We start from the raw sequence: 27,948 nt of genomic DNA on the forward strand, positions 1-27,948 counted from the left end.
TATTTGCAGCTTGATTCTATGTCACATATGGAGTTCCTCCCCACCCCCCACATTAAATAGGGAAGACTTTTAAAAACTTTATTATGGAAATTTTCAAACCCACAAAAAGTAAAGAGAGTGCTACAATGAGCCCCTGTGTACTCATCACACAGCTTCAGCAATTCATCTTCTGGAATGTGGAAGTTTTAAGCTGTGTTATTCTTGGTTAAAATATTGCTACTGTGATAACTGTGTCTTTAGATTTCAGATGCAGAACTCCAGGAAGTTGTAAAAGTAGGCCAAGCAAGTGAAATTGCACGTCAAACTGCTGAGGAATCTGGCATAACAAACTCGGCTTCCAGTACTCTCTTGTCTGAGTACAATGTCACCAACAACAGCATCGCTCTGAGAACACCACGAACACCAGCTTCCCAGGACAGAATTCTGCAGGTAGGCTGCCATATGGTAGAGTGAGCCTTTCACTTTGTTTATTGTCCTTAAAAGTATTATAAAGGAGAACACTAAATGGTTTGGTTTTGTGTGTTTTAGGGAAAGCAGTTTGAAACAGTCCTGAGTGCATAGCTGCTAGAGATTTCTGTAGTAGGGAAGCTAAATCCTGTCAGTAAAGCATAGCATTTAAAAATTTCACATTGCCTAGCAGTCCTGGAAGAAAAATCAAACACATGTAGTCAGTAATTTTTAAAACTTCCTTGTGATTCTGTACTTAGCTTGGCATAGACTGCCTTCAGTACTATTTCCCTCTCTCTTCTTGGCACATAGGGTGTACAGCTCTGTATGTTCTTTAGGGTGTCTGCATGCCAGAGAATAGACAAACCTAACAGAATACTACTGAGTCTTCTAGCACTCTTACATCTCAATTTTCTAATAGTCAAATATAATTTTAAGGTACTGATTCAGGAGTCAAATAGTCCTGCAAGACTTTATAAGAAAAACAGTGCCCCTCATTGCTTGCTTTCTAAAGGCACCAGTGATAGCTCTTTGTTTTTACCACCTTACTGCTAAGACACTTGTTACATTTTGGTTTTATTTTCAGTTTTAGGCATTTTTCCACCAAGGATTTGAACATCTGGCGCTCTCACACCTTCTGCCTCTACTGTGCATACACACTTTTTCCATTTTCCCATCTTCCATTATAGTTAGTCATAATTTTGGTTAGCTCCATATTTATGGTTACCTTATGACTACGTAAACTTGCATTCATTCACTACGTAAACTGTGGGTCAAACTGCACTTGACCCACAAAATGCCTTATAATTACTGTACAGTATTTTGTTTTTCTTTGAATTAATACTTGTTTTATTTAGTTGCTGAATTTTCTGATTACTTAGCACAAATTCAGTTCTGGACTTTATACTAACTGTAAATCTCCTGTAATCTGGTCACATTTTAGGTATTCTTACCTTTTTCAACACTTGAAGTTGTTCCCAGAACTTCTGAATGTTCTAGTCTGGACTGATTACTCTTTAGATCTTGTTACAGCTTGTTCTCTTGCTTTCCCTTCACTGACCCTAGAAAGTCCCTTGGGTCTCCTCTTTTTTGGCTCCCATGTCTCTGGCTTTTTTGGTTGACTCCCTTGTTGGTGAAGTGTATCTGTCAGTAGCTTTCTGAGGAAGTTTCATGGGAGGTGGAATTTTAAAGACCTTGAATATCTGTAAATTACTGTCCTACCTTCTTATCTGATTGATAGTACAACAGGGTATAAAATTCCAGATTGAAAGGTTTTTTGTTCACAGTTTTGAAGGCAGTGCTCCAGTGTCTTCTGGCTTTCATTGTTGCTATTGATATGTCCTGTGCCATTCAGGTTGTTAATAGGAAACCTGGTTTTTTCTTTCTCTGGAAGCTTATATGATCTTCTCTTTTTCACGTGTGTGTTTCTTGATGTGGGTCTATTTTTAACCACTGTGCTAGGTACTTGGTGGGTCTTTTAATTCTGTAGACTCATGGCCTTCAATTCTGGGAAGTTATTTTGAAAATTAAGAAATTTCCTCCCTTTCATTAGTTTATTTTGCTACTTATTACTCTCTGGTTTTCTGTCTTAATTGATTTTGATTTCATTGCTAGGAGATTTTCTGAATTTTATCTTTTTAAAAAATTTCTACTGTCATGTTTTTAATTGCTAAGAGCTCTTTTTAAAATGTGTTCAATTTTTAAACATCTTGTTTAATTAATATCTTTTTATTCCTCTGAGGCTATTAATGATGGTTTTGCATTTTTTAAATTTATTTTTTATTTATTTATTATTTTTTTTGCGGTATGCGGGCCTCTCACTGTTGTGGCCTCTCCCGTTGCGGAGCACAGGCTCCGGACACGCAGGCTCAGTGGCCATGGCTCACGGGCCCAGCCGCTCCACAGCATGTGGGATCTTCCCAGACCGGGGCATGAACCCGCGTCCCCTGCATCGGCAGGCGGACTCTCAAACCACTGCGCCACCAGGGAAGCCCTGCTTTGTTTTTATGTTTTCTTTTTCCTGCAGTCTTTAAGTTTTGTTTGTTTTGTTCTCTATCTTTCATATTGGATATTTCCTCAAATATCTTTTGGTCTTGTTCTTTGCCTATATCTAGGGAATAAGGGTAGGGTGGTTAAAAGCTGACTAGACACTCCTTGGGTGTGAGTAGGACCCCTTCACTCCAGACTTTCCTGTGGGCTGAACTGGCTGGGATGTTTTATTAGGGAGATTTCTTTTAAAATTGTTTTACTTTTAAAATGTATTTATTTATTTATTGAAGTATAGCTGACTTACAATATTGAATAAGTTTCAGGTGTAGAACATAGTGATTTGATATTTTTATAGATTATACTCCATATAAAGTTGCTGTAAAATATTGGCTGTATTCCCTGTGTTATACATTACATCCCTATAACTTACTTATTAGGGAATTATTTATTTATGTATTTATATATTTATTGATTGATTGATTGGCTGCGTTGGGTCTTTGTTGCTGCGCACGGGCTTTCTCTAGTTGCAGTGAGTGGGGGGCTACTCTTCATCGCGGTGCGCAGGCTTCTCATTGCGGTGGCTTCTCGTTGTGGAGCGTGGGCTCTCGGTGCGCAGGCTTCAGTAGTTGTGGCTCACGGGCTCAGCAGTTGTGGCGCATGGGCTTAGTTGCTCCGCGACATGTGGGATCTTCCCGGGCCAGGGCTCGAACCCATGTCCCCTGCATTGGCAGGCAGATTCTTAACCACTGCACTACCAGGGAAGCCCTATTCTAGAACTTCTGACATGCTAATGTTAGGTTGACAGAAGGAATGGAAGTATTGAATTCTGCCACAGCTCAGTATTCATTTTCTCTCTTGGTTTTCATTGAGAAAAATGTTAAGAATTCTTCCTGTTTCAAGATTTGTGTAGTAGGACCAGAAGAGAGGAATTTACTCTCCTGTCTAAATTGTTAAAACATGCTTCTTTACCTTCTTGTTGATCAGGAAGCCCAAAACCTCATGGCTCTGACCAACGTGGACACCCCATTAAAAGGTGGACTCAACACCCCTTTGCACGAGAGCGACTTCTCAGGTGTGACTCCACAGCGGCAGGTTGTACAGACTCCAAACACAGTTCTTTCTACCCCATTCAGGTATTGTAAATAAATAACTGTTTTCTTCTTTAGGAAAACTTGAATCTGAGGACTTGGACAACATGTTTGCTTTAGAAATGCTGGCAGAGAATGGAAATAAGTGTTTAACTTGCTTTTTGATTTCTCCTCACTCATAGTAGCAAATAACATTATAGTATCCAGGAAATAGTCAAATACCAGATGGAGCTTCCTTTTTTTTTCAGAGTTTCTGGCACTATCACCTCGTTTGTGAATACTTTTAATCTGATTTAAAAGAGCAGATCAATACATTGTTAATGATGATTTGGTGAATTTTATAAAAATTCTAAGCCTTTTTATGTATGTATTACTGTTGCTTTTCCCCCAACATTTTATTATGAAAATTTCTAACATTGAGAGAGGTTGAAAGAATGTAAAGCAAGCATCCATATACTCACCACCCAATTCTCCAGTTAATATTTTACAGTGTTTGCTTTAATCACATATCTGTCCATCAATCTATCTTATTTTTAATACATTTCCAAGTAAGTTGCAGGTATTAGTCCATTTCACCCTAAACACTTCCTCATTGTGTATATCATTGTGTATATCATTGCAGGTATTAGTCCATTTCACCCTAAACACTTCCTCATTGTGTATATCATTCAGAGTTCAGTATTTGTTTATACTTCTTTTGTTTCAAGCTACTTTTTTTAAAAAATAAATTTTTATTTATGTATTTATTTTTGGCTGCATTGGGTCTTCATTGCTGCTTGCAGGCTTCCTCTAGTTGTGGCGAGAGGGGACTACTCTTTGTTGCGGTGCATGGGCTTCTTATTGTGGTGGCTTCTCTTGTTGCAGAGCAAGGGCTCTAGGTCCGCAGGCTTCAGTAGTTGTGGCACACGGGTTTAGTTGCACATTCTGCAGGGATCAAATCCATGTCCCCTGCACTGGCAGGCGGATTCTTAACCACTGTGCCACCAGGGAGGTCCCACAACCCTTTCTTGACACATCAGGGTGGCTGAGGACACACAGTGGGCAGAGAGGTTGGCCACCACACTTAAGATCCCAAATGACTCCTTTTGAGTTCAGTATCTTATCATTTGTCTCCTTCCTGCCTGTAGCTGTTGGCTATCACATCATCATCATCATAGATGTGCATACTTGAAGTACTTCCTCCCTCTACATTTTGTTTGGAAACCAAACACCAGGCTTTTAGAATCACATCTAAATATGAATAGCTCTGAGTTAGGTCTAAGAAACTCTCTTACGAATAAAATCCATAGACTTTGCACCTTATAGTTTAATTGTTCAAAGCCTTTTTTTTTTTTTTTTTTTTTTTTTGGTTGATTACTTCCTGTATCTTGGCTGTGTTCCAGACAGGTAGTGCTGCCAGAGAGCTGTTCCCAGAGGTGAGGTGAGGTGTTACCATATAAGACATGGTCCCTGCCCACAATGAGCTTACAGTCTAGTTGAGAAATGAGACACCCATGGGGAAAGAGGGATTAAGCTCTCCTGCAAGCCTTGCAATTAAATATTATATAAGGTTTTGGGTGCCAATGTTTCTTGATCCTGCTGTCATGTGCAATTATAACAGTCTTCATATACTTAACAAGCAGTAGGAGGACATATTTTAAAATTAAAAGTAAACCCTAAATATTTCTAACCTTAAAAGCTCAAATTCTATTTTAATACAAATTGCTTCTATAATGTTTGTATCTTAAAAATTCTTCTTTAAAAACCGTAGCCTATGGGACTCCCCCGGTGGTGCATTGATTAAGAATCCGCCTGCCAATGCAGGGGACATGGGATCGAGCCCTGGTCCGGGAAGATCCCACAAGCCGCGGAGCAACTAGGCCTGTGCGGCACAACTACTGAGCCTGCACTCTAGAGCCCGCGAGCCACAACTACTGAGCCCATGTGCCAGAACTACTGAAGCCTGTGTGCCAGCAAGAGAAGCCACCTCAACTAGAGAAAGCTCGCGCACAGCAACGAAGACCCAATGCAACCAAAAATAAATAAATAAAAATAAATAAATTTATTTAAAAAAGGTTGAAAAATGTTTGGTGGACCTAGTTATTAATAAGGTAAGAAAATATCAGATGTAATGACTTTATTTGAAGTCATTAAAATAAATATACTGTGTGTAAATACTGAGTTAGATGAACCAAACCTTTATTTTAACCTAGCGGTCTAACTAAAAACCAGGTAGGGAGATGGAATTTCTGGAATCTTTATTTCTTTTCTATTTTCCTTGTAAAATAATTTATGTGAAAAACATTTGAAAGCATGATCTAAATAAAATTGGCACTTTAAATTAATTGGAATTTCTGTCTTTCTAGAACTCCTTCTCATGGATCTGAAGGGCTGACTCCCCGGAGTGGGACAACTCCCAAACCAGTTATTAACTCCACCCCGGGTAGAACGCCTCTTCGAGACAAGTTAAACATTAATCCCGAGGATGGAATGGCAGACTACAGTGATCCCTCTTATGTGAAGCAGATGGTACCTGTCAATTCCCTTTTAGTATTCTTTTTTTAAAAATATAAATCTGATTCTTTTTTTAAAAAAATTAATTAATTAATTAATTTATTTTTGGCTGTGTTGGGTCTTCGTTTCTGTGCGTGGGCTTTCTCTAGTAGCGGCGAGCGGGGACCACTCTTCATCGCGGTGCGCGGGCCTCTCACTGTCGTGGCCTCTCTTGTTGCAGAGCACAGGCTCCAGACGCGCAGGCTCAGTAGTTGTGGCTCACGGGCTTAGTTGCTCTGTGGCATGTGGGATCTTCCCAGACCAGGGCTCGAACCCGTGTCCCCTGCATTGGCAGGCAGACTCTCAACCACTGTGCCACCAGGGAAGCCCTCCTTTTAGTATTCTTTAAAAAAATTAAAAAAAAAATATGGGTACCAAATTAAAATTTTTCCCCTTATCAGTGCATATCACATATACCTTAAGATGCTGTACACCTGTGGACACCAGAAAAGGAACATGATTTGTAGGGTTTGAGAAGGGAAATCTTGTGGTCTTATTGCTTACTTTTTCTTACTCTTAATATATTTTTCAGTAATGATTATGCTGATAGTAATGCTCCTTATATCTTTTGTGATTTTTAATTTTTATCATTTACTAATTAATACTTTACCTTCTTGAATGGTACATTTAATTTTTTTTTCCTAGTTCTGTAAAATGTTTTGAGTTTCGAATGCCTCATAAATTAGATTTTGAACATTGATTCTTCTGTTTGTTACACTTTTAGAAGGACAGTCTAGATCTCAAAGCCACGTTAATTTGATGTTTGTTGCTAACCTTAGTGAAGTTTTCTTTTGTATGTTTTGCAAGGTGATGTAGAAAGCTAATTATATACAAGTTATAGTTTTGTTTCTGCTCGTTATTGCTTTTATTACGTCACTGTTGAGCCTTCTTATTTACGCCAGAGAAGATCATTGTGAGATTTCTTAAAAAAATGAGTTCCAATGATGGTCTGCTTCTGTTTTACAAATTAATTCTACCTTCATGTATAGATTTGGTTAGTTGAGAATTTTTTTTAGTGCTCAAATTGATATCAGGTAATGCCAACTCTGAGTGGCTACATAAGAATTAAACAAATGAAGAATCTACTGTGTGCCAAGCATGGATCTGGACACTTCAGGGAATCTAAAGTTGAGTAAAGGTGTCCTTTGTCTTCAAGAAGTTTATGCTCTGGAGAGATTGACAGTACTAAACCAAGTCCAGAAATGATTGTAATATGTGAATAAAATAAGCCCTTTGAGGAAAACCAACATGCTTAGGCTGGCCAAAGAAATAATCACGTTTGTTGGGTGGGTACTAGGAAAACCTTCATTGAGGAGGTATGCTCAGAGGAGGGTTGGGGGCTGCCCTAGATGAAGGCCGTAACATGAGTGAGCCTGGAGCATGTTTGCGTCATAGCAGCTCATCTGGTCCTTCCACCTAGCATACGTGTAATGGAGCAGTGGAGAATGAGAGAAGTGAGCTGAGGATGGACTGGGGAAAAGTTGGGTACCAGGCACTTTCTCTTGGGAAGTATGAACTGTTTTTCTTTGGCTTGCATATTATCTAGTATTTGCATGGAAAAGAAACACACACAAATTCAGGCATCTTTTCAGGTTAGGTTTTATTAGTCCAAGGACAAATTTACCTTTCAACTTGTTCTTTTCATTTGCTGTTAAATTTCAGAAATCCTAAAGGACTTTTTTTTTTTTTTTTTTTTTTTTTTTTCCCCTTCAGAGATAATTCTCAAACCTTCTGTTAGATTATGCCAGAGTAAATTAGTTGACCACAAATCAAAGTTGGTGAGTGGTCTTTTTGTTTGTTTTAAAGGTTTCATTTTTTTCATAAATTTATTTATTTAATTAATTTATTTATTTTTGTTGCGTTGGGTCTTCGTTACTGCACGCGAGCTTTTCTCTAGTTGCGGTTAGCAGGGGTACCCTTCATTTTGGTGCGCGGGCTTCTCATTGCAGTGGCTTCTCTTGTTGCAGAGCATAGGCTCTAGGCGCACAGGTTTCAGTAGCTGTGGCTTGTGGGCTCTAGAGCGCAGACTCAGTAGTTGCGGCACACGGGCTTAGTTGCTCTGTGGCATGTGGGATCTTCCCAGACCAGGGCTTGAACCCGTGTCCCCTGCATTGGCAGGTGGATTCTTAACCACTGTGCCACCAGGGAAGCCCTGTGGTTGGTCTTAAGGTAGGGAAGAAATGGAGATAGAAATTAAACTAAATCTTGTTTCAACTCTGAAGTTAGGGGTCATTTTTCTAGAATTAAAATTAGGCTAATTACTTTTTAGAAACTCTTACACAATATTAGTTGCATATTTTAATGTGTATGAATTGAGAAGGACCAATTTTTTTCTACAGGAAAGAGAATCTCGTGAACACCTCCGTTTAGGGTTGTTGGGCCTTCCTGCCCCTAAGAATGACTTTGAAATTGTTCTACCAGAAAATGCCGAGAAGGAACTGGAAGACCGTGAAATAGATGATACTTACATTGAAGATGCTGCTGATGTGGATGCACGGAAGCAGGTGGGTGATGACTGTTACATGTCTCAAGATCTCTCCTTAAAAGTTTTTTGAGTATTAAAAAAAATAACACTGAAGAAAATTACTTACATCATTAATACTATTCACTCACGTAATTCATAATATACTTAGAATATCTTGATAGGTATTCTTAAAATGTATAATTATATGGATACCCATTTAAATATCCTCTGTCAAATTCATTAAGCTTCTTTAAAATACATATAAGTAGTCCTTTAGACATTGCTTTCACTCTAGCCAAGAAAAGATATTATTATCAGTCTTAAAAACAAGTACATCTTGGATTGGTTGAGTAAGTGGTTTTTTGTCAGTGTAAACTAGTAAAAAATGTGGCTTTGGATATGTAGCGCGAGGCAGAATAAAATTAGTAACACCTTGTACTACTGTATCTTCTAGTTAATTACTTTCTCATTTGCCCGTAACAACCAGGTGGTGTAAGTAGGATAGGTGTCAGCTTCGTTTTAGAAATGAGGAAACAGGCTCAGGTGAATTAAGTTAACTTTCTCAGGTCTTGTGGCTGGAAACTGGTGAAACTTGAACTAAAACTGAGATCATGTGAGCCACTTCAGGCATTCTTGCTGCAGTCCATTTCAGGATGGTTTTAGAAATTGAATAATTTCCCGGGGTTGGAGTGAGAATGGCATCAATGGAAATCGTTTTAGAGGGAAACCACATGAATGCTTTTGGGTGGGGAATAGATGATAATACTTTATGTGTTTAGTTCTCTTAGCTATTTTGAGTTACATTTACTCTCAGAACTGGTTTGAAGTTCTAATGTGTTAACCCACATTATTCATAATTTAAGAATCAGGAAACAACACATTCATTGGCTGGCTTTTTAAATTAAAAATCAGTAGCTTTTGAGGTGGAAGGGAAAGGTTGTGTTGCAGGAGGGATAATTGGAAGCATCCCCTCTACATTTAGGATTGATTTAGACAAGAAAAGAATGATTATCTGATGGAAGGAGCCATGTATATCTGGAGAATGCTCCTGGTAGACGTTGGAAGTTCTTAGTTTCTACTGTAACAGGAGAATGAATAGGCTGATTAATTTTAGTGGCCTTATATTGCCTTTCTACAAACTTAACACAGATTCCTACAGCCTTAGTTCTTGAACATACACATTCTTATAGACTAAAGTGTTTTCAGCTTTACTGAAATGTGTCAAATACTGTATAGCTGCAAAAATGGTTTTTAAAATAATTTTTTAGGCCATACGAGATGCCGAGCGTGTAAAGGAAATGAAACGAATGCACAAAGCTGTCCAGAAAGATCTGCCAAGACCATCAGAAGTAAGTATTAGAATTTCTGGCTTAGGAAGTTTTAAGTTTCTTTTTATGTGATTGATGTTTTTTATATTATAAAGTCTATAAAACGACATTTTATCTACTTTCTGGACTATAGTAAAACAGTTCCCAGATCCAATCTTTGAAATGCTTCACTGGTACAAATACGAATTTTAAAAATAAATTGATTGATTGATTGATTGACTGATTAGCTGCATTGGGTCTTCGCTGCTGCATGCGGGCTTTCTCTAGCTGCAGCTAGCAGGGGCTACTCTTCGTTGTGGTATGCCGGCTTCTCATTGTGGTGGCTTCTCTTGTTGTAGAGCACGGGCTCTATGAGAGCAGGCTTCAGTAGTTGTGGCTTGCAGGCTCTGGAGCACAGGTTTAGGAGTTGTGGTGCATGGGCTTAGTTGCTCTGTGGCCTGTGGGATCTCCCTGCACCAGGGCTTGAACCTGTGTCCCCTACATTGGCAGGCAGATTCTTAACCACTGAGCCACCAGGGAAGTCCCCAAATAAGAATTTTGAAGAAAAAAAGAAAATAATTTCTTTTGAAAATGTAGAACTGCTTTAGGCATACATCGGAGATATTGCAGGTTTGGTTCCAGGCCACTGTAGTAAAGAGAATGTCATGCAATAAAGTGAGTCACATGAATTGTTTGGTTTCCTTGTGCATGTAAAAGTTACGTTTACACTAAACTGTAGTCTTTTAAGTGTGTAGTAGTAGTATGTCTAAAAACAAGTACATAACTTAATTGAAAACTAAGCTTGATAGCTAAAAAATGCTAATTATCACCTAAGTTTCTGAGCCTGAGTTGTAATCTTTTTCTAGTAGTAACATTAAAGATCACAGCTCGCCATAACAAATAGAATAGTAATGAAAAAGTTTGAAATACTGCAAGAATTACCAAAATGTGACACAGACACAAAATGAGCAAATGCTGTTGGAAAAATGCTGCCAATAGACTTGCTCAACGCAGGGTTGCCACAGACTTCCAGTCTGTAAAAAAAAAACACACTACCTGCAAATCACAGTAAAGTGAAGCCCAGTAAAATAAGGTGTGCCTGTATTTTTTTTTTTTTTTTTTTTTTTTTTTTTTTTTTTTTGCGGTATGCGGGCCTCTCACTGTTGTGGCCTCTCCCGTTGCGGAGCACAGGCTCTGGACACGCAGGCCTAGCGGCCATGGCTCACGGGCTTAGTTGCTCCGCGGCATGTGGGATCTTCCCGGACCAGGGCACGAACCCGTGTCTCCTGCATCGGCAGGCGGATTCTCAACCACTGCGCCACCAGGGAAGCCCTATGTGTGCCTGTATTTAATTCATGCTAGTAGAACTAATAACATCAGTATGTTGCAGTGACATGTTTAATAATTGTACTTGTTTCAAAATTTTAGGTAAATGAAACTATTCTAAGACCCTTAAATGTAGAACCACCTCTGACAGATTTACAGAAAAGTGAAGAACTAATCAAAAAAGAAATGATCACAATGCTTCATTATGACCTTCTACATCACCCTTATGAACCATCTGGAAATAAAAAAGGAAAAACTGTAGGATTTGGTACCAATAATGCAGAGCACATTGCCTATCTGGAACATAACACTTATGAAAAGTTTTCCAAAGAAGAGCTGAAAAAGGTATCATTGAATATTTTTGTCTCAAGATTTAAGTATTTGTTAGATACCATGTATCATGGACAAACTCAACATATTTTCCCTTTTTGATGTTCATAAGCAACTGAAATATATGGTTAAGAGATAAATATTCATATTAAGTGTTATGCGAAGGACATACCACCCCCCCTTCCCATGTTCAGTAGCAGGCCTTTATCAGATAAACACTGGCTTTGATGTCAGGCTGTTCTTGTCTCATGGGTGTATGCCTGATTGATAGTTGCTACAGTTGGTATTTTCTGTGTTTAATTCTGCTGTCTCTGAATAGAGTGGAATGCCTTTAATACTTAAACCTCACTTATTTAGAATACTATGAAAAAACAAGAATATATTAAAAATCTTTACAGATTAAATCTTTCACCTATTCACAGAAAGGAAATATTCACTGAATTCATTCCCCTGACATGATTTCCCCCTACCCTTTTGGATAAGGAAATAAATGTTTTCTTGTCTAAAGTCTGTCCTGCCTCTTCCTCCCATATGCATTTTATTCTTTCTGCTTTGACAGAGCAAACAGCTGTGATTTTGACTAGAAATCTGTACAGTGGCATAAGATAATAGAGTTAGTTTCATGGTTGAAAGCAGAGTGGTCATTAGCTTAAAAGTCTTTTTTCTTTAGTCTTTTGCCGTGATGGGCAATGATGGACCCATCCATTAGAATGGGCTAACTTGGGAGAAAACCAGTAAGGTTCCTTTGTCTGTCTTCTCTCCTGCACTTTTCCTCTCTCCTCTCTTTTTCTTACTGCATACGTGATACCTGTTTATTATAGGACTTTTAAAAAGAAAATAGAGAAAGGAAGGAGGGTTTAGATTTGTGTTTGTTTGCCCCTGATTCATGAGTAATTTTGACTTGCTGCCTTTTAGTAAGTGCCGTGGAAGCTGTCCTCTGTTGAGTGCCTGTGCTTTGGCAGGCACATTCAGTCACCGAACTGGTGAGAATTAGACAATGAACTTGATGCTTGAACAGTTTCCTCTTTTTAGAGTGAAAATATGAAGGGAAGATGGAATTTAGGAAATAAATTTTCCTAAATTTATTGTATATATGGAAACGTGAAATAAAAATCACATTGTTGCTAATAGAGATTCTGTAAGGGACAAATTCTTATAACTTTTTTGATAATAATGTAAGTAGTGCTTTGGAATTATTTGAAACGATTACACAATAGTTTAAATATCCTCCCATATTTTATTTATCTATCTATAGTCCCCTTTGTTCTAAGAATTTGAAGCAGCTGTTTACTTAGCAGATTCTTTAGGGATGGTTTAAATAGAACTTAGCTGTACTCTCTCCTAATTATTATAAGAGCTGAATTTGTAAATTTTTACTGTGTACAGTTTCAGAGTGAAATACCATTTCTCTGATGATACAGTGCCCGATTTTCATTAAGTGTGTTAAAATTGGTTTGTTTCCATTATTTCCCCTAAGAGGTATTGTTTAAAAGTATCCATTCTTTATCTTCTAGAGCCTTGATTTTCCATTTTTTTGTTTAAATTTTTTCATATGCTGGTTATTTATCTTGACACTATGTATTTTGGCCTGTGTTTATTTTCTGATGTTCCTGGAGTGATTGAAAGCTTTCTATAAAGCACAAAAAGTAATTGTCGGCTTTTCATGAGCCATGAAGCAAAGGGCTGGAAAAAGTTCATGTGGTATGTTCATGGAGTCTGTGTGTCTGGTATTGGGCTGGCTCTTTGTGTATACTGTGTCACTTAATTTTCATAACAAACATGTTAGGTATCATCTCCAGTCTACAGATGAGAAATGGGCTCACAGAAGTCCAGCAAATTCAGATAGCTACTTAAATGCTAAATCTGTGATTGGAGCCCAGGCTTGTTCCACTCCATCCTCATTCTGTCATCTTAAACCGTGTCTTCTCTAGTGAACAGAAGCTGGTCTATGATCCATCATTATTTGATTTGTGCCTCTAGTCTTATTCTCTGGCAATGGCAGGGGCATTGTTTCAGATGAGAAAAAAGGCAGCTGTCAAAAAAACGCCTACTTCCTCTTCACCAAACTGGGAAGTCCAGAGTATAGCGGGGGATGGTAGAGTGGGAGGAGTACCCACACGCGTTGGTGCCCAAGCATTGGCTTGGGTGTGACCTTGCCTTGTCCACTTACTAGTGTTGTATTTTTGAACAAGTGGTTTAACCTCGCCAAGCCTTAGTTTCATCATCTTTAAAGTGAGGTTAACGTTGACTGCTTTGTAAGGGTGGTGTGCTGTTTGGAGATAAAGTAGGTAAAACTTTTCAATTCAGTTCCTGGCGCATAGTAGGTATCTGAGAAATGGTAGCTGCTATTACAATGAGTGAAGGCAAAGGACGTTTACATTATCAGGGATGATACATGGATGCTTGGCTTTTCAGATCAACCTGCATTGACTTCTAGGCTTCTTAATTCATTTTGCTTAGGTATTATAACCCCCTTCCAAAAAACAGTTAACCCAGAGCTCATTGTCTTTACCCAGAGGAGTAAAAACTAGTCTTTTAAAGCTTTCTGTTGATGGCAAGTATCTCTAGTACTCAAGCTTATTGTTATTATTATTGTGAACAGGCCCAGGATGTTCTGGTACAGGAGATGGAAGTGGTAAAACAAGGTATGAGCCACGGAGAACTCTCAAGTGAAGCTTATAACCAGGTGTGGGAAGAATGCTACAGTCAAGTTTTATATCTTCCTGGGCAGAGCCGCTACACACGGGCCAACCTAGCTAGCAAAAAGGACAGAATTGAGTCACTGGAAAAGAGGCTTGAGGTTGGTATCCTTTTAAGATTCTAATTTAAATGTACTTTGATTGAAATAATGAACCAGATAATACCACAGGAGACAACCTCAGAAAAATAGATCTAAGGTAATTGTTTTCGAATTTCTTGAGGAAAAATGACACTGAAGTGTTTGATCTTCCTTGGCCTTCTTCATTGGTATTTCAGAACTGCTGGCCTTCGTGATGAAGAGTGCCCTCCAAGTTGACCACAGGTCAATCAGAACCTTTTAGATGTGGGGACAAAGAGCCAAGAAGTGAACACTGGTCACTCAGAAGAGTGTAGAGCAGTGCTAGAAGAGCAATGCAGTTTTCTCTAGGGGGGCTCTCAGTGTGCCAGGGAGCTTTCTTTCTGTAGCCAGAAGGGCACACTTACACTTACAGAACTTTGGTACCTTTCTGCTCATCTTCGGATTCCTGTCAGTTTGTTACAGAGAGAGCACTGAGCTGGATTATCCAGATAATGGGTTCCGTGATTTTTCATGTCTATGAAAATATTGAAACATACTAGATGGGAGCTTCATGGCATGTGGTTTCTTAATATAGTCTGCATGTTTTGAATTCCAGACTCTGTGTATGCATTTTGCCAGTGGTATGTAAATTGTGGTTCACAGACCGCTAGGCTGCCTTGTGAATTCTTAATGGTGGTCTTCAGGGATGTTTCTGAGGCCAGGATATCTTGGGCTGGGAAGGAGAAAGGGGTGCTTCAGGCAATCAAAGTGGCCTCAAATTCCGCTTATGTGATTACCAATTTCTCTGCAGAAAGTAGATTTGGAAATGGTTTTATTTGGGGTTAAAATGAAAAAATAGTAAAATCACTTAGGGGTGTTTGGGTCTATGTGGGGCTAGGGAAATGAACTGGAAAAAGTGATATCCTATTAAAATTAACATTTTTGATTTTACCTTTAAGGTCACATGTATAGACACTAATGGTAATGCCTGTGCATATCTTTTATCATTTAGTGGGAAGTCAGACTTTCTGAAGTAATTCTCAATCTTGGGTGAAATTTTCGCAATCCAGTGCTGCTGGTGACTCTAGCTGTGTTACTAACTTCCAGCAGGGTGTGCTGTTGCTCTGTGTTTTAATGCACAAAGTCAGGGAAAGTAAAAGGAACATCAGTGGTTAAATTTAAGTTATATTTTCTGTTATGTAGGCTTCATTTCTTATAAGTGGTAGTTAGCAGTGTAATTCTGATCTAAGGTCAGCATCATAATTGATTGGAAAGCTATTTGGAAAGCTTCCTGTAACACTTATACATAAATACTTAGGTCTCTCACTTAGTTTGAAAATCTCATTTGAGGTGGGTAAACTCTTTCTTCCTCAAGTGGTAAGGACATTTTATGCTGTTTAAAATATAAAAAAAAAAGTTTTTCCCTAAATCTCATTTACTTTGTTAAGGCACTAACTTTCATGACAGCAAATAAATGTGTCACAAAGTGAGTAGTGCCATAAAGTACAGTAATTTTTATTTCTATGTTGAATTGGTCTTGTGAGTTTTGAAGGGAAAAATACAGAGAGAACCACTGCTGTTCTTTTGGAGATTTATTTGGGTCGTTTATGAGCAACCATTAAAAACATGTGGTTCTCTTTGTTCAGTTCAGTACCAGGAACTGAAATCTTCTGTTGAACTATTTTTGCTGAAGGATTGGTGATTTTGGAAGAATATTCATAAAACAGTCTGAAGTAATTTTTCTTTTCTTGACTCCTGGATAACTTGCTTTAATGTTTACCCAACTAGTTACTTTTGAAGAACACATAATCAAATCCTTTAATTTAGTAAACTATGCTTATTTCAAATGAAAGTTCATTAAATCTTTAAAAAGAAGAAAAGAGACTCAAAAACCCAAATAAACAAATCCCCCATTTTATATGTATTCATTCCCCAATTCAGAACTGGGTTTGTCTTAGCTTATTTTAGTTTTTGAAGACACAATTCTCCTGGTTTGAAATACATAAATATTTTATTTCAATTGTGGTAATTCTTTCATCATTTCAGTTGATTGCTAAATTATAAACATTATTCAAAGTTTGTTGTGGAGAAGGAACTCCAGTTGTATTATATAAACTAAAGGCTGTACTTAAATTATCCTTCCGCTCTTCGGTTCAGGGAGATATGCCTTGCTGTGCAAACACAGTACATACACCATGGCTGCCAGTGTGTTTGAGTTTTGCTGCCATGAACTCTGGAACAGTGAATCTAAATTATGGCCCTATCGTAGCGTATCAAGCAAGATGAAATCCAGCTTTGTCGTGGTTGGTGTCTCCTAAATGGATTAAAAAAATATGCCCCGAGGTTTATATTGGAGCTAGTCTTCGAGCCATTACTCCTGATTAATATTTGAAACTTAGAACTTAACTGAAAATCCTTAAGATACTTATTTAAAACTAGTAGAACCATCTCAGATTTTATGTAGAATGTTGTGGGTTGTACAAGGAGTCTGTTAAATAAATAGAATCAGTGTAGTTGCAGGTCAGAAATAAGTGGGAAAGACTTCTGAATTGTAACCAAGTCCATGTATTTTATTCTGCTTAGGAGGTAGAATTAATTTCAGGACCTTACCAGACATTTGTGTGTAAAATAAGGCAGCAGCTGCAAACAGAAATGACACCTAATATCAGAAAAGGAAAAGTTATAAAAACATAGCATGTTGAGGCCATTTAAATATGGCGGCAAAAAGCCCTGTTATTTGAATAGCTTTGAGGGTGTTATGGGTATATGGTAGGGGCGTAGAGTGATTGCTCTTTATAGTGCTACTGCAGTTAATAAGAAAGCTTAATTTCTGTTCAGTATTATGTTTTTAAAAAACAGAAAAAGAGGGATGGCTATAACTGTAGAAAAATTTTCATCAAGTGGTTAAAAGTAAAAAGCTTTAGTACTTTATCTAATCACACATTCAGTGAATGTTACTGAGCATCTGCTCGGTGCCAGTCCCTGTACTAGGCCCTGGGGATATAGCAGGGAACGAGGCAGATGAGCTCTATGCTCTTGTGGACTTCACGTTAAGCGTTTTCCAGATAAATGGAGAAGAACCTCGTTTTCCGATGCCAGATAAATGAGTCATTACTGTATTTGGGAAGTGCAAATAGAATTTGAAGTGTTCTAATTTGTTTCCACTTTAAGTGGAAATGGGAAATCGTCTGAAGACATAATTATTTTGAGTGAAATAATTTCCAGTAGGTGCAAAAGTGAAATGAGAAGTCTGAATTTAGGTCTGCCATTAAATTTAATAGTATTTGAAATAGTATCTAAACTGCTGTGTTGAGGAAGTTTGGCTGAAAAGTAGATTTTGTCATGTTAGCTATAAAAATGGAAAGGCTTTCCTTAGAGGTGGAAACTAGGTCCAGAGGTAATACTTCTCCCTGTATTTTACTGGCACAGTCAATTTAGTCAAGAAATACTATGTAACATTGACTTCTTGGAAATAAAGTAACTTAAAGAACACAGATAACACATTCAAAATCCTTCTCAGTGTATTTGTAGAATTCTTTTGGGGACCCCTGACTTTACTGAATGGTTATATTTCAGCAAAATTGGCTGCACAATGGGTTTCATTTTCTCAGTGATTTTCATTATAAAGTTAGATATTTTTACACAGGAAAAAAATTCCCTTAATACTTATTTTTATTTTTTACTGGTACGCGGGTCTCTCACTGTCGTGACCTCTCCTGTTGCGGAGCACAGGCTCCGGACGCGCAGGCTCATTGGCCATGGCTCACGGGCCCAGCCGCTCTGCGGCATGTGGGATCTTCCCAGACGGGGGCATGAACCTGTGTCCCCTGCATTGGCAGGCGGACTCTCAGCCACTGCGCCACCAGGGAAGCCCCCCCCTTAATACTTTAAAGAGTGAAAACTTAGGGTAAGGATTAAGTTGGGGGGGCAGTTCAGGGTGGAGGGATTATATGTTGTATCGCAGCAGGTTTGCGCTTAATGTTCCCTTGTGGGTGAGTGGGTGTGTGTGGGGTGGCATGCCGTGGCAGGAGACAAGTCCCCAGTACTCTGGAATGCTCTCATTCTTAAGTTCTGCTCTCTGCCATGACCCTTAAAGGCATTAACAGATTTCTTGGTTGTTTCTAGCAAGAACTCTGGGAGCTGGACCAGAGATCTCCTATGATACAACCGTGTTGCTTTTGTTATGCCTCAACGTTGAGTTGAATTTGCTTTGTGCAGTTTATGAGTTTCATTTCGTAACTTATGCAAATGTAAAATGCTCTTGGCATTGCTTTATTGGTACATTACTGTTCTTGGAGATGTGTTTAGTAAGGTTTTGCCTTATTGCTTAGCTTGCTTTGCAGGGATGCAATCGGATGGTTGCTAACTGATAGATGCTGACAATAATCACTAAATTGTACCTGCATCTCATCAATACAGAGACGGTTCACTGCTAAAACTTAATGCTAGTGAACAGTATAGAGATTAAAGGAGAGTCACTCATGGTCTCTTTGTTTGCAAACATTTCAGTGGCTGAACCACATCTTTACTGCTATAGGATCATATTGTGGAATGATGGACAAGGAAGTGGAGCTGCCATTAACTATATTTATTTTAGGTATCCTGAAACCTGTTTTTCTAGTGGTATAAGGTTATATTCTGGGTCCCCAAGAAAGAATTTCAGTAAGGGATGCTCTTAATGTTTCTGAACCTCAGTGTAACAGACTTTAACTGAAGACAGTATTGGAGACCCAAGGATAATGTGTTTACTTTGGAATTACTTAAGCTTAGTAACCTTAACAAACTTAGTGAGTTTGAAAGTAACAATTACACTTTTATAAGTCCCATACAGCCCCCTTTTGTAATGACCGAGGAAACACTTATGGTTCCACTGATTCATCTCCTGGGGACCATCAGTTTTCCATTGGTCTCTGGCCAGTCTTTTTTAGACAGTTTCTCTTCTATGCATTTAAAAAATAACATTTGTAGGCTTTTTTTTTTTTTCTAAAAATAATACCTGTACTTTGTAGAAAATTTTAAATAAAAAAAAATAAAGAGAAAAGCCTACCATTCAAATGTAATCACCTTCAACATCTTGCGGTGTGTGTATGTATAAGATTAAATATGATAGAAAAAGATGAATATATGAACATCTACACATATCTATGTGTGGGTGAAAGGAGGAAGGCCTTTAAAACTAAATTGAGATCATTTAATAGTATAATATTGTAAGTATCATTCAAAAAAAAATCACTTGCTCTCTTTTAAAGTCTGTTGCAAAGGATTAGCTTTGGTGAAATCTGTAAATAATTACTCTAGTTATATTCTTCCCAACTTCTTAAAAAGTTGTTAAATAACCTTTTTTGTCCATAAAAATTTCTGAGGTGTTTGTTTTCCTATAGTTTTATAGTTTGTTAAGAGTAAAAGAATTAGGAATTAAAAAATATAAGCAGGGGAAATGCTTTTCTCCAGTGTCAAACAAACTTCTTATAAGTGGCCTACGTACAGGTTAATGTCAAAATCAGGGAAGTAATGATGGGCAAATTCATTAATTGAGATCTTGTTTATGTGTGTCTAGAATAATTTGTTATTCAGTGAACTGTCTGGTGACATTAAACCGTTTAGCCCCACAGCTTGACTTTCTTCAGGCATGTTTTATTTCAGGGGCTGAGGCAGGGAGGACATCTGGTTTATTAGCTGTGGTGTAGCCTAATGTGTTGGACTTTCAAGTGGGACACAACAGCATAGCTTCATCTCTTAGTGACTCTGTGGCCTAGAGCAAGTTACTTAACCTCTCTGGGTCTCAAATTTTCTCACCTGTAAAATTTGGTTGTGTAATAGTTGTTTAGTCTCATGGAAGTGAGAGTTTGAGATAATGTAAGATTAAATGAGATACTGTGTGCCTCACGGTTGGCAAGTTTTAGTGATTAGGAGTTGTCTCCCATGTTTCTTTTTTTTTTTTTTTCTTTTTTTTTTTTTTTTTTTTTTTTTTGCGGTATGCGGGCCTCTCACTGTTGTGGCCTCTCCCGTTGCGGAGCACAGGCTCCGGACGCACAGGCCCAGCGGCCATGGCTCACGGGCCCAGCTGCGCCGCGGCATGTGGGATCCTCCCGGACCAGGGCACGAACCCGTGTCTCCTGCATCGGCAGGCGGACTCCCAACCACTGCGCCACCAGGGAAGCCCTCCCATGTTTCTTAGGTTCATATCATTCTTAGTGTTAGCTAAATTAGATTAAATTGATATTTATCAAGTTATTCACCTTGAATAACAGGCTGGGTAAGTTTTTTGTTCTCTGAGTTTTGGTGAATGTGTGAAATATGAGACATGGGTCAATTTTAGGAGACAGGTTTGAGTAATACTTAAAGGCTCAGATTTTGTTTAATATAAATAAAATTCACATAATTGTGGATTTTAACATTTCATATGTACATTTTGGTATGTTGAAGTAGTTGACATACTTATAAATTTTAATGTCTCCATTATGTTTCATTGTACTGATGTTTCATGGTTTGTGGTGTATGGTCTTAACAAAATAGTTGTCCTTTAGAGTAGATATTGAATTTGAATTTTAAAAAACCTTTTATTATGGGAATTGTCAAATACATGCCAAAGTCGACTAGTGTAATGAATCCTCATGTGTTATCACCCAGCTATGACAGCCACTTTTATTTCATGTTATTCTCCCTCTCCCACTATTTGAAACAAATTCCAGACATCATATTGTAAAACAGAATTATGATGCATGAAATTCGTCAGCTTGGTCCCCCTACACATTTGTATTAGATATATTCTCATTCATCTCCTCTTGAACTTTATGCTTTCATTTTGGATGTAGTCAGCTTTAATTATATCAAGTGTTGTCCTGCTTTAAAATTCTAATAGTTGTAGTGAACTTCATTTAAGATTATTAGAAATTTTGTTCTGATACATATTTAAGCACAAACTTCCATTATAATTATATTTGGGAGGCTTGTCTGGTGACACGTGAACAAAGTATTTAATCCTAATTCCATTACTAACTTTGTTAGATGTTTTAAGAAGACTTTAAAGTGTATCTCTAAGTGCAGTTAAGGATTTGAAAAAAATGGTTTCGACAACTTTTGGTAAATCAGCTGTAAGAGGCAGTGCAAGCTCCTTAAGCCAATACTGTTTTGTTCAAAATAAGTTGTCCCGCAGGGCAGTTGCTAATGCTTAATTGTAGTTTTTAAAAGGGCTTAGAAGTAATAATCTGGTTAAACCCGAGTCTGGTTCTTCTCAATTCTGCATCTTTTAAACAATAAGTTTTTATACTCTGTTGGACTTCAATGTTGTTTCTGTGTATGAATGTGGGGCGGGGAGTTGGGGCTGATTTAAGGTAGTTCTGTTCCATACATGCATGTGCGTTTCATGCTTGAGATTTATTGGCTAGGAAAAGGCCAGACGTTATAGGTTAGTTTTTTTTCCTCCTAAAATGTGTCAAGCAGTCATAGGTTGAGCATTTTACAAAGTACTGTGTGCAGATATCTTCCTTTACGTTTTAACGATCAGATGGCAGATGTAAGATAAGTAAGCTAAAATTGAATATTAAAAGCTGTATTCCATTTCTTCTTTATATTTTTATACTAACTTATATAGCTATTTGACTGATTTTTTTTCTGTACATTAATTTTTTGGTATAATTTATTTCCATATTTGCTTGGAATCTTAGCACAATATTTGAGCCAGAAGACGTTAATAAAGCTTGAGCTAAATTAAATGAAATTGTTGTCATTAATAAATTTGTTGGCATTAGCAACTTTGCAGTTTTAAAATCTTTGGTGTTTTGGGAATAATAAATGACTCAACTCTGTGAGGTGAGGTAACTCCCAGATACAAGGTACCAGTCATACTAAATGTGCCTTGATGACTAATTAAACACTTTCTGAGCGTATTATGCTGTTATACCAAATTGGAAATTGGATTTCCATGGAGTGCAGTGTATAGCTAACTGAATTATCTTAACCAATAAAAATGATAATTTGTATGACTAATTTAAAAAAGTATGTATTAATTTGAAATTCTGTGCTGTTAAGGTTTTTGGAATGTGTATTCGAATCCACGTGTGATTAGAATATCTAATGTTGGTATTTTTGGAACATGCTGAATTATAGTATAAGGAACTTGATGCAACTAACTTATGGATTTAGTTGTTCACTTTTTATTGGGAATGAGGACTTGTTGGTAGGTCTAGTTAAAAGAAAACAGCGGACACCTAGCTTCTGTAATGACAGTGGCTGAAACAGGATTCTCCATCCTTATTGCCTATTAGAATCATCTGGGGGCTTTAAAAATACAGTAGTCTGAGACAATTGAAATAAGGGTCTCTGGGTTTATAGCACCGGTAGACTTTAAAAGCTGTACGGGTAATTCTAAAGTTTAGCTGGGGTTGAACAGCATTGGCTTAAAAAGATGTGCTCCAGTACCGGTTACTTGGTGTGGTGGTCCTCAAGAGGCAAACTGCTCACTTACAAGAAGGAACAGCTGTTTTTCCTTGCTTTAGTCCCAGGAAGGGGATCTCCATCATTTTAAAAATTAAAGTCGGAATTTAAAGGAGGGTTTTAAAGTGTCATCCATAGTCCCTTGGTCCGTTAGAGAGGAGAGCAAAATGGTTAAACTCGTAGTACCTATAATAATTGTAATCAGAGCTAACATTTGTTGACTGCTTACTTTATGTCACTTACTGGGCGGCTAAGGGCTTTTCTGTACATTATCTTAAGGTTCATAGTAACTTTTAGCAATGACTGCCATTTTACTGATGGAGAAAAGGAAATGCAGAGGTTAAATAACCTACATCAACTCAAAACAGCTGGGTGGCCGTGCTGGGTAGAAAGAGTGACTCACTTCTCCACTCCACTGTGCTGCTGACTTGGCCCAGTATTTCCTGACTCTTGAAGACAGATCATTGCTGTGGAACTCACTTTGATTTGTTATCTGTTAGAGGAAAATGGCTCTTTTATAAAGGACATTATTTATTCATGGATTTAGTCTTCAAGTGCTTTGCAGAGGAATAAAAGCTTATTAACTTTTATAAAATGCTGAAGATAGGAATTGTTTTAAAAGAGCTTTATGTAAATTAATTTTAGATCTGTCTCATGTTCTTAAGGCGCACATGCAACGTGTCCCTTCCCTGCCATCCTCTCTGCCCTAGACTTATTTGACTTTGACTTCAATAAAGTAAGCTGGAGATGGATAGGTATGAAGTACTACTTTTCTAGTAGAAGGGTACTTTATATTTTGGGGAACACTGTGTTTCTTGGTGTTCTTACATATTTCTAAAAAAAAAAAAATGCATTGAGATTGACATGTTTGTTTTTAAATCAGACGTAATGCATTGAAGTGCATGTTTCAGAGTTGTTATCTTGGAAAGCTGTATATTTCTTTTGGTGATTATGTTGTTCCTGAATATTTAAAAAAATATCCTATGAACAGCTTTCTTACCAGTATTTTGTATTTGACCATATTTTCCCATGGGACCATGTCTGCTTATCTCTCCTCCACCGCCACATTTTGTATTTCAGAAAAAAAATTGTCACACTGTCTCCCTTGTTACAGGGTGCTCTCAGTTACATTATTATGAATTACAGAGTGTCATTGGGGTATATATTATCCTGAAACTACTTAGTTTTGATTGCTTATAGAAGTCACTTGATGGAATCAGTTTGGAGGGGGGTGGGGGAGGAACAGATGGATACAAAGAAATTAACGCAAATTTAATAATTATCCCTAAGGCTTTGACCTCACAATTTTAAGTGTTGTATGTTGGAAACAAGCATTTGCAGATCATGATGAAGTGATAATAACACTGTGAGACGTAGAATGTACACCTAGAGAAGGCGTTATGCTAATGGGATTCTGCATCCCACATCTCCTCCCTTCTCATCCATCTCTCCTTGGACCCTCTAAGCTGGGGCTTTCTCTGCCCTTCTGCATCAGCTCTAGAGTTTTGTTGAAATCTTCTGCTAATTGTCCCTCTCCAATTCTCTTTTAAGTTTATACAATTTAAATTCTTTTCACCTAATTTTAGACTCATCAGGAGGCAGCCCACTTGTGCTCAGTATACATATTTAATAGGAAAACTGTCATTTCTCTTAATTTTATGGTGTCTTTTTGCTCCTCAAAAATTACAAAGTTTTTTTTGTTGCCAAATGTGATATTCTCTTTCCCTTATTTGGTTTTATGCCAAATTTAGGATTATAACCTTATAAAAATAATCTAGTAATTTTGTACTTTGAAGGGGTTATGTTTTGATCACAGCTTTGGTACATTGATTGGATATTATTCAGTTATTAAAAATGTGCTCGATGTATAATATATAGAAGTGCATTTTTGAGATATAGATGGTGAAGATGCATTGCTGTCAGTCCCAAAGTTGTTGCAGATTAATGATGGCAAACGTTAGTTTTGGAGGTAAAGGTTAGTTTTCCCCATACTGTGAAATTCAAGCCTTCTTTGAGATTGAATCATGGGTGACGTTATTATGAATAATTTATTTGGAACTAACCTGTAAAAACTGTTCAAGTGCAGGAGAAGCCCCTTTTAAGCCTAATTTTGTTTTGTTTTTTTTACTCTTTATTTATTTATTTATTTATTTTTGGCTGTGTTGGGTCTTTGTTGCTGCGGGTGGGCTTTCTGTAGTTGCGGCGAGCAGGGGCTACTCTTCCTTGCGGTGTGCAGGCTTCTCATTGTGGTGGCTTCTCTTGTTGCAGAACTCTAGGCACGCGGGCTTCAGTAATTGTGGCACACGGGCTTCAGTAGTTGTGGCACATGGGCTTCAGTAGTTGTGGCTCCCGTGCTCTAGAGCGCAGGCTCAGTAATTGTAGCACATGGGCTTAGTTGTTCCGCGGCATGTGGGATATTCCCCGGCCCGCGCTCGAACCCACGTCCCCTGCATTGAAAGGCAGACTCTTAACCACTGTACCACCAGGGAAGCCCTTAAGCCTAATTTTGTATTAAGGTAGTTGAAGTATAAGAAACTCTAATGTATTTTTTTTCTTTCACATTATGATTTATCATAGGATACTGAATATAGTTCTTTGTGATATACAGTAGGACATTGTTGTTTATCCATTCTATAGATAATAGTTTGCATCTGCTAATCCCAAACTTGCAGTCCATCCCTCCCTCCCCCGCCGCCCACCCTTGGCAACCACAAGTCTGTTCTTTATGTCTGTGAGTCTGTTTCGTAGGTAAGTTCACTTGTGTCATATTTTAGATTCCATATATATGTACGTGATCTCATATGGTGTCTTTCTCTTTCTGACTTACTTCACTTAATGTGATAATCTCTAGGTCCATCCATGTTGCTGCAGATGGCATTATTTCACTCTTTTTTATGGCTGAGTAGTATTCCATTGTATATATGTACCACATCTTCTTTATCCATTCATCTGTCAGTGGACATTTAGGTCATTTGCATGTCTTAGCTATTGTGTATTGTGCTGCTGTGAACATAGGGATGCATGCATCTTTTTGAATTGTAGTTTTGTCCGGATATATGCCCATGAGTGGGATTGCTGGATCATATGGAAACTATTTTTAGATTTTTGAAGAATCTCCATACTGTTTTCCATAGTGCCTGCACCAGTTTATATTCCTGCCAACAGTGTAGGAGGGTTCTGTTTTCTCTACACCCTCTTCAGCATTTGTTATTTGTAGACTTTTTTTTTTTTTTTTTTTTTTTTTTTTGCGGTACGCGGGCCTCTCACTGTTGTGGTCTCTCCAGTTCTGGAGCACAGGCTCAGCGACCATGGCTCACGGGCCTAGCCGCTCTGCGGCATGTGGGATCTTCCCGGACCGGGGCACGAACCGATGTCCCTTGCATCTGCAGGCGGACTCTCAACCACTGTGCCACCAGGGAAGCCCCTGTAGACTTTTTAATGATGGCCATTTTGACCGGTATGAGGTGTAGTTTTGATTTGCATTTCTCTGATAATTAGTGATGATGAGCATCTTTTCATGTGCCTGTTGGCCATCTCTGTGTCTTCTTTGGAGAAATGTCTATTTAGATCTTCTGCCCACTTTTTTTTTTTTTTTTTTTTTTTTTTGCGGTACACAGGCCTCTCACTGCTGTGGCCTCTCCTGTTGCGGAGCACAGGCTCCAGACGCGCAGGCTCAGCGGCCATGGCTCACGGGCCCAGCCGCTCCGTGGCACATGGGATCTCCCCGGACCGGGGCACGAACTCACGTCCCCTGCATTGGCAGGCGGACTCTCAACCACTGCCCCACCAGGGAAGCCCATCTGCCCACTTTTTGATTGGGTTGTTTGTTTTTTTGTTATTGAGTTATATGAGCTGTTTGTATATTTTGGAAATTAAGCCCTTGTCAGTCGCATCATTTGAAAGTAGGTTGTCTTTTCGTTTTGTTTATGGTTTCCTTTGCTGAGCAAAAGCTTGTAAGTTTGATTTGGTCCCATTTGTTTATTTTTGCTTTTGTTTCTATTGCCTTGGAAGACTGACCTAAGAAAACATTGGTATAATTTATGTCAGAGAATGTTTTGCCTATGTTCTCTTCTATGAGTTTTATGGTGTCATGTGTCATGTCTTATATTTAAGTCTTTAAGCCATTTTGAGTTTATTATGGTGTGAGGGTGTGTTCTAACTTCATTCATTTACATGCGGCTGTCCAGCTTTCCCAACACCACTTGCTGAAGAGACTATCTTTTCCCCATTGTATGTTCTTGCCTCCTTTGTCAAAGAAATTGACCGTGAGTGTGTGGGTTTATTTCTGGGTTCTCTGTTCTGTCCCATGGATCCATATGTGTGTTTTTGTGCCAATACCATGCTGTTATTTATCTATTTATTTATTTAGTTAGTTAGTTATTTTTGCTTGCATTGGGTCTTCGTTGCTTCAAGCATGCTTTTCTCTAGTTGCTGCGAGTGGAGGCTGCTCTTCATTGTGGTGCACGGGCTTCTCCTTGCGGTGGCTTCTCTTGTTGTGGAGCATGGGCTCTAGGCACGTGGGCTTCAGTAGCTGTGACTTGTGGGCTATAGAGTGCAGGCTCAGTAGTTGTGGCACACAGGCTTAGTTGCTCTGCAGCATGTGGGAATCTTCCCAGATCAGGGCTTGAACCCATGTCCCCTTCATTGGCAGGTGGATTCTTAACCGCTGTGCCACCGGGGAAGCCCCCATGCTGTTTTGATTACTGTAGCTTTGTAGTATTGTCCAAAGTCTGAGAGGGTTATGCCTTCTGCTTTGTTCTTTTTCCTCAGGGTTGCTTTGGCAATTTTGGGTCTTTTATGGTTCCATATAAATTTTAGGATTATTTGTTCTAGTTCTGTGAAAAATGTCATGGGTAATTTGATAGAGATTGCATCTAATGTACTTTTGCTTTGAGGTAGTAGATGACCAGTTGTGCCTTTTTAGTCCTTTTATTTAGCCTGCTTTTCTCATGTGTGCTGATATGATCTTCCCCGACCCCCAGATAAACAGGGGTCACATGACGACAGAAGCCAAGAGAGCTGCAAAGATGGAAAAGAAGATGAAAATTTTGCTTGGGGGTTACCAGTCTCGTGCAATGGGGCTCATGAAACAGTTGAATGACTTATGGGACCAAATTGAGCAGGCTTACTTGGAGTTACGCACTTTTGAAGAACTCAAGAAACATGAAGATTCTGCTATTCCCCGGAGGCTAGAGGTAACGTTATTGGCTTGCAGCATTGCTTAGAAAGAGAGCGCCAAAGAATAATCAGGGCTTGCTTCTTTTCCTTTCC

The 27,948-nt window shown here is 38.4% G+C and overlaps 1 protein-coding gene across 1 annotated transcript in view; it reads left to right on the forward strand.

The window, feature by feature from the left end:
* CDC5L (cell division cycle 5 like) overlaps positions 1–27,948 on the forward strand; it is a 50,742-nt gene that overhangs the window by 15,837 nt on the left and 6,957 nt on the right. The window contains exons 8-15 of the mRNA XM_059077787.2: positions 241–429; positions 3,421–3,569; positions 5,870–6,032; positions 8,396–8,560; positions 9,789–9,869; positions 11,256–11,498; positions 14,086–14,283; positions 27,660–27,872. Coding sequence (XP_058933770.1) covers positions 241–429; positions 3,421–3,569; positions 5,870–6,032; positions 8,396–8,560; positions 9,789–9,869; positions 11,256–11,498; positions 14,086–14,283; positions 27,660–27,872 — 1,401 coding nt within the window. The remainder of the gene's footprint in view (positions 1–240; positions 430–3,420; positions 3,570–5,869; positions 6,033–8,395; positions 8,561–9,788; positions 9,870–11,255; positions 11,499–14,085; positions 14,284–27,659; positions 27,873–27,948) is intronic.

The sequence above is a fragment of the Kogia breviceps genome, chromosome 10 (genome assembly GCF_026419965.1).
Source record: "Kogia breviceps isolate mKogBre1 chromosome 10, mKogBre1 haplotype 1, whole genome shotgun sequence".
In the NCBI taxonomy this organism is placed as follows: domain Eukaryota; kingdom Metazoa; phylum Chordata; class Mammalia; order Artiodactyla; family Physeteridae; genus Kogia; species Kogia breviceps.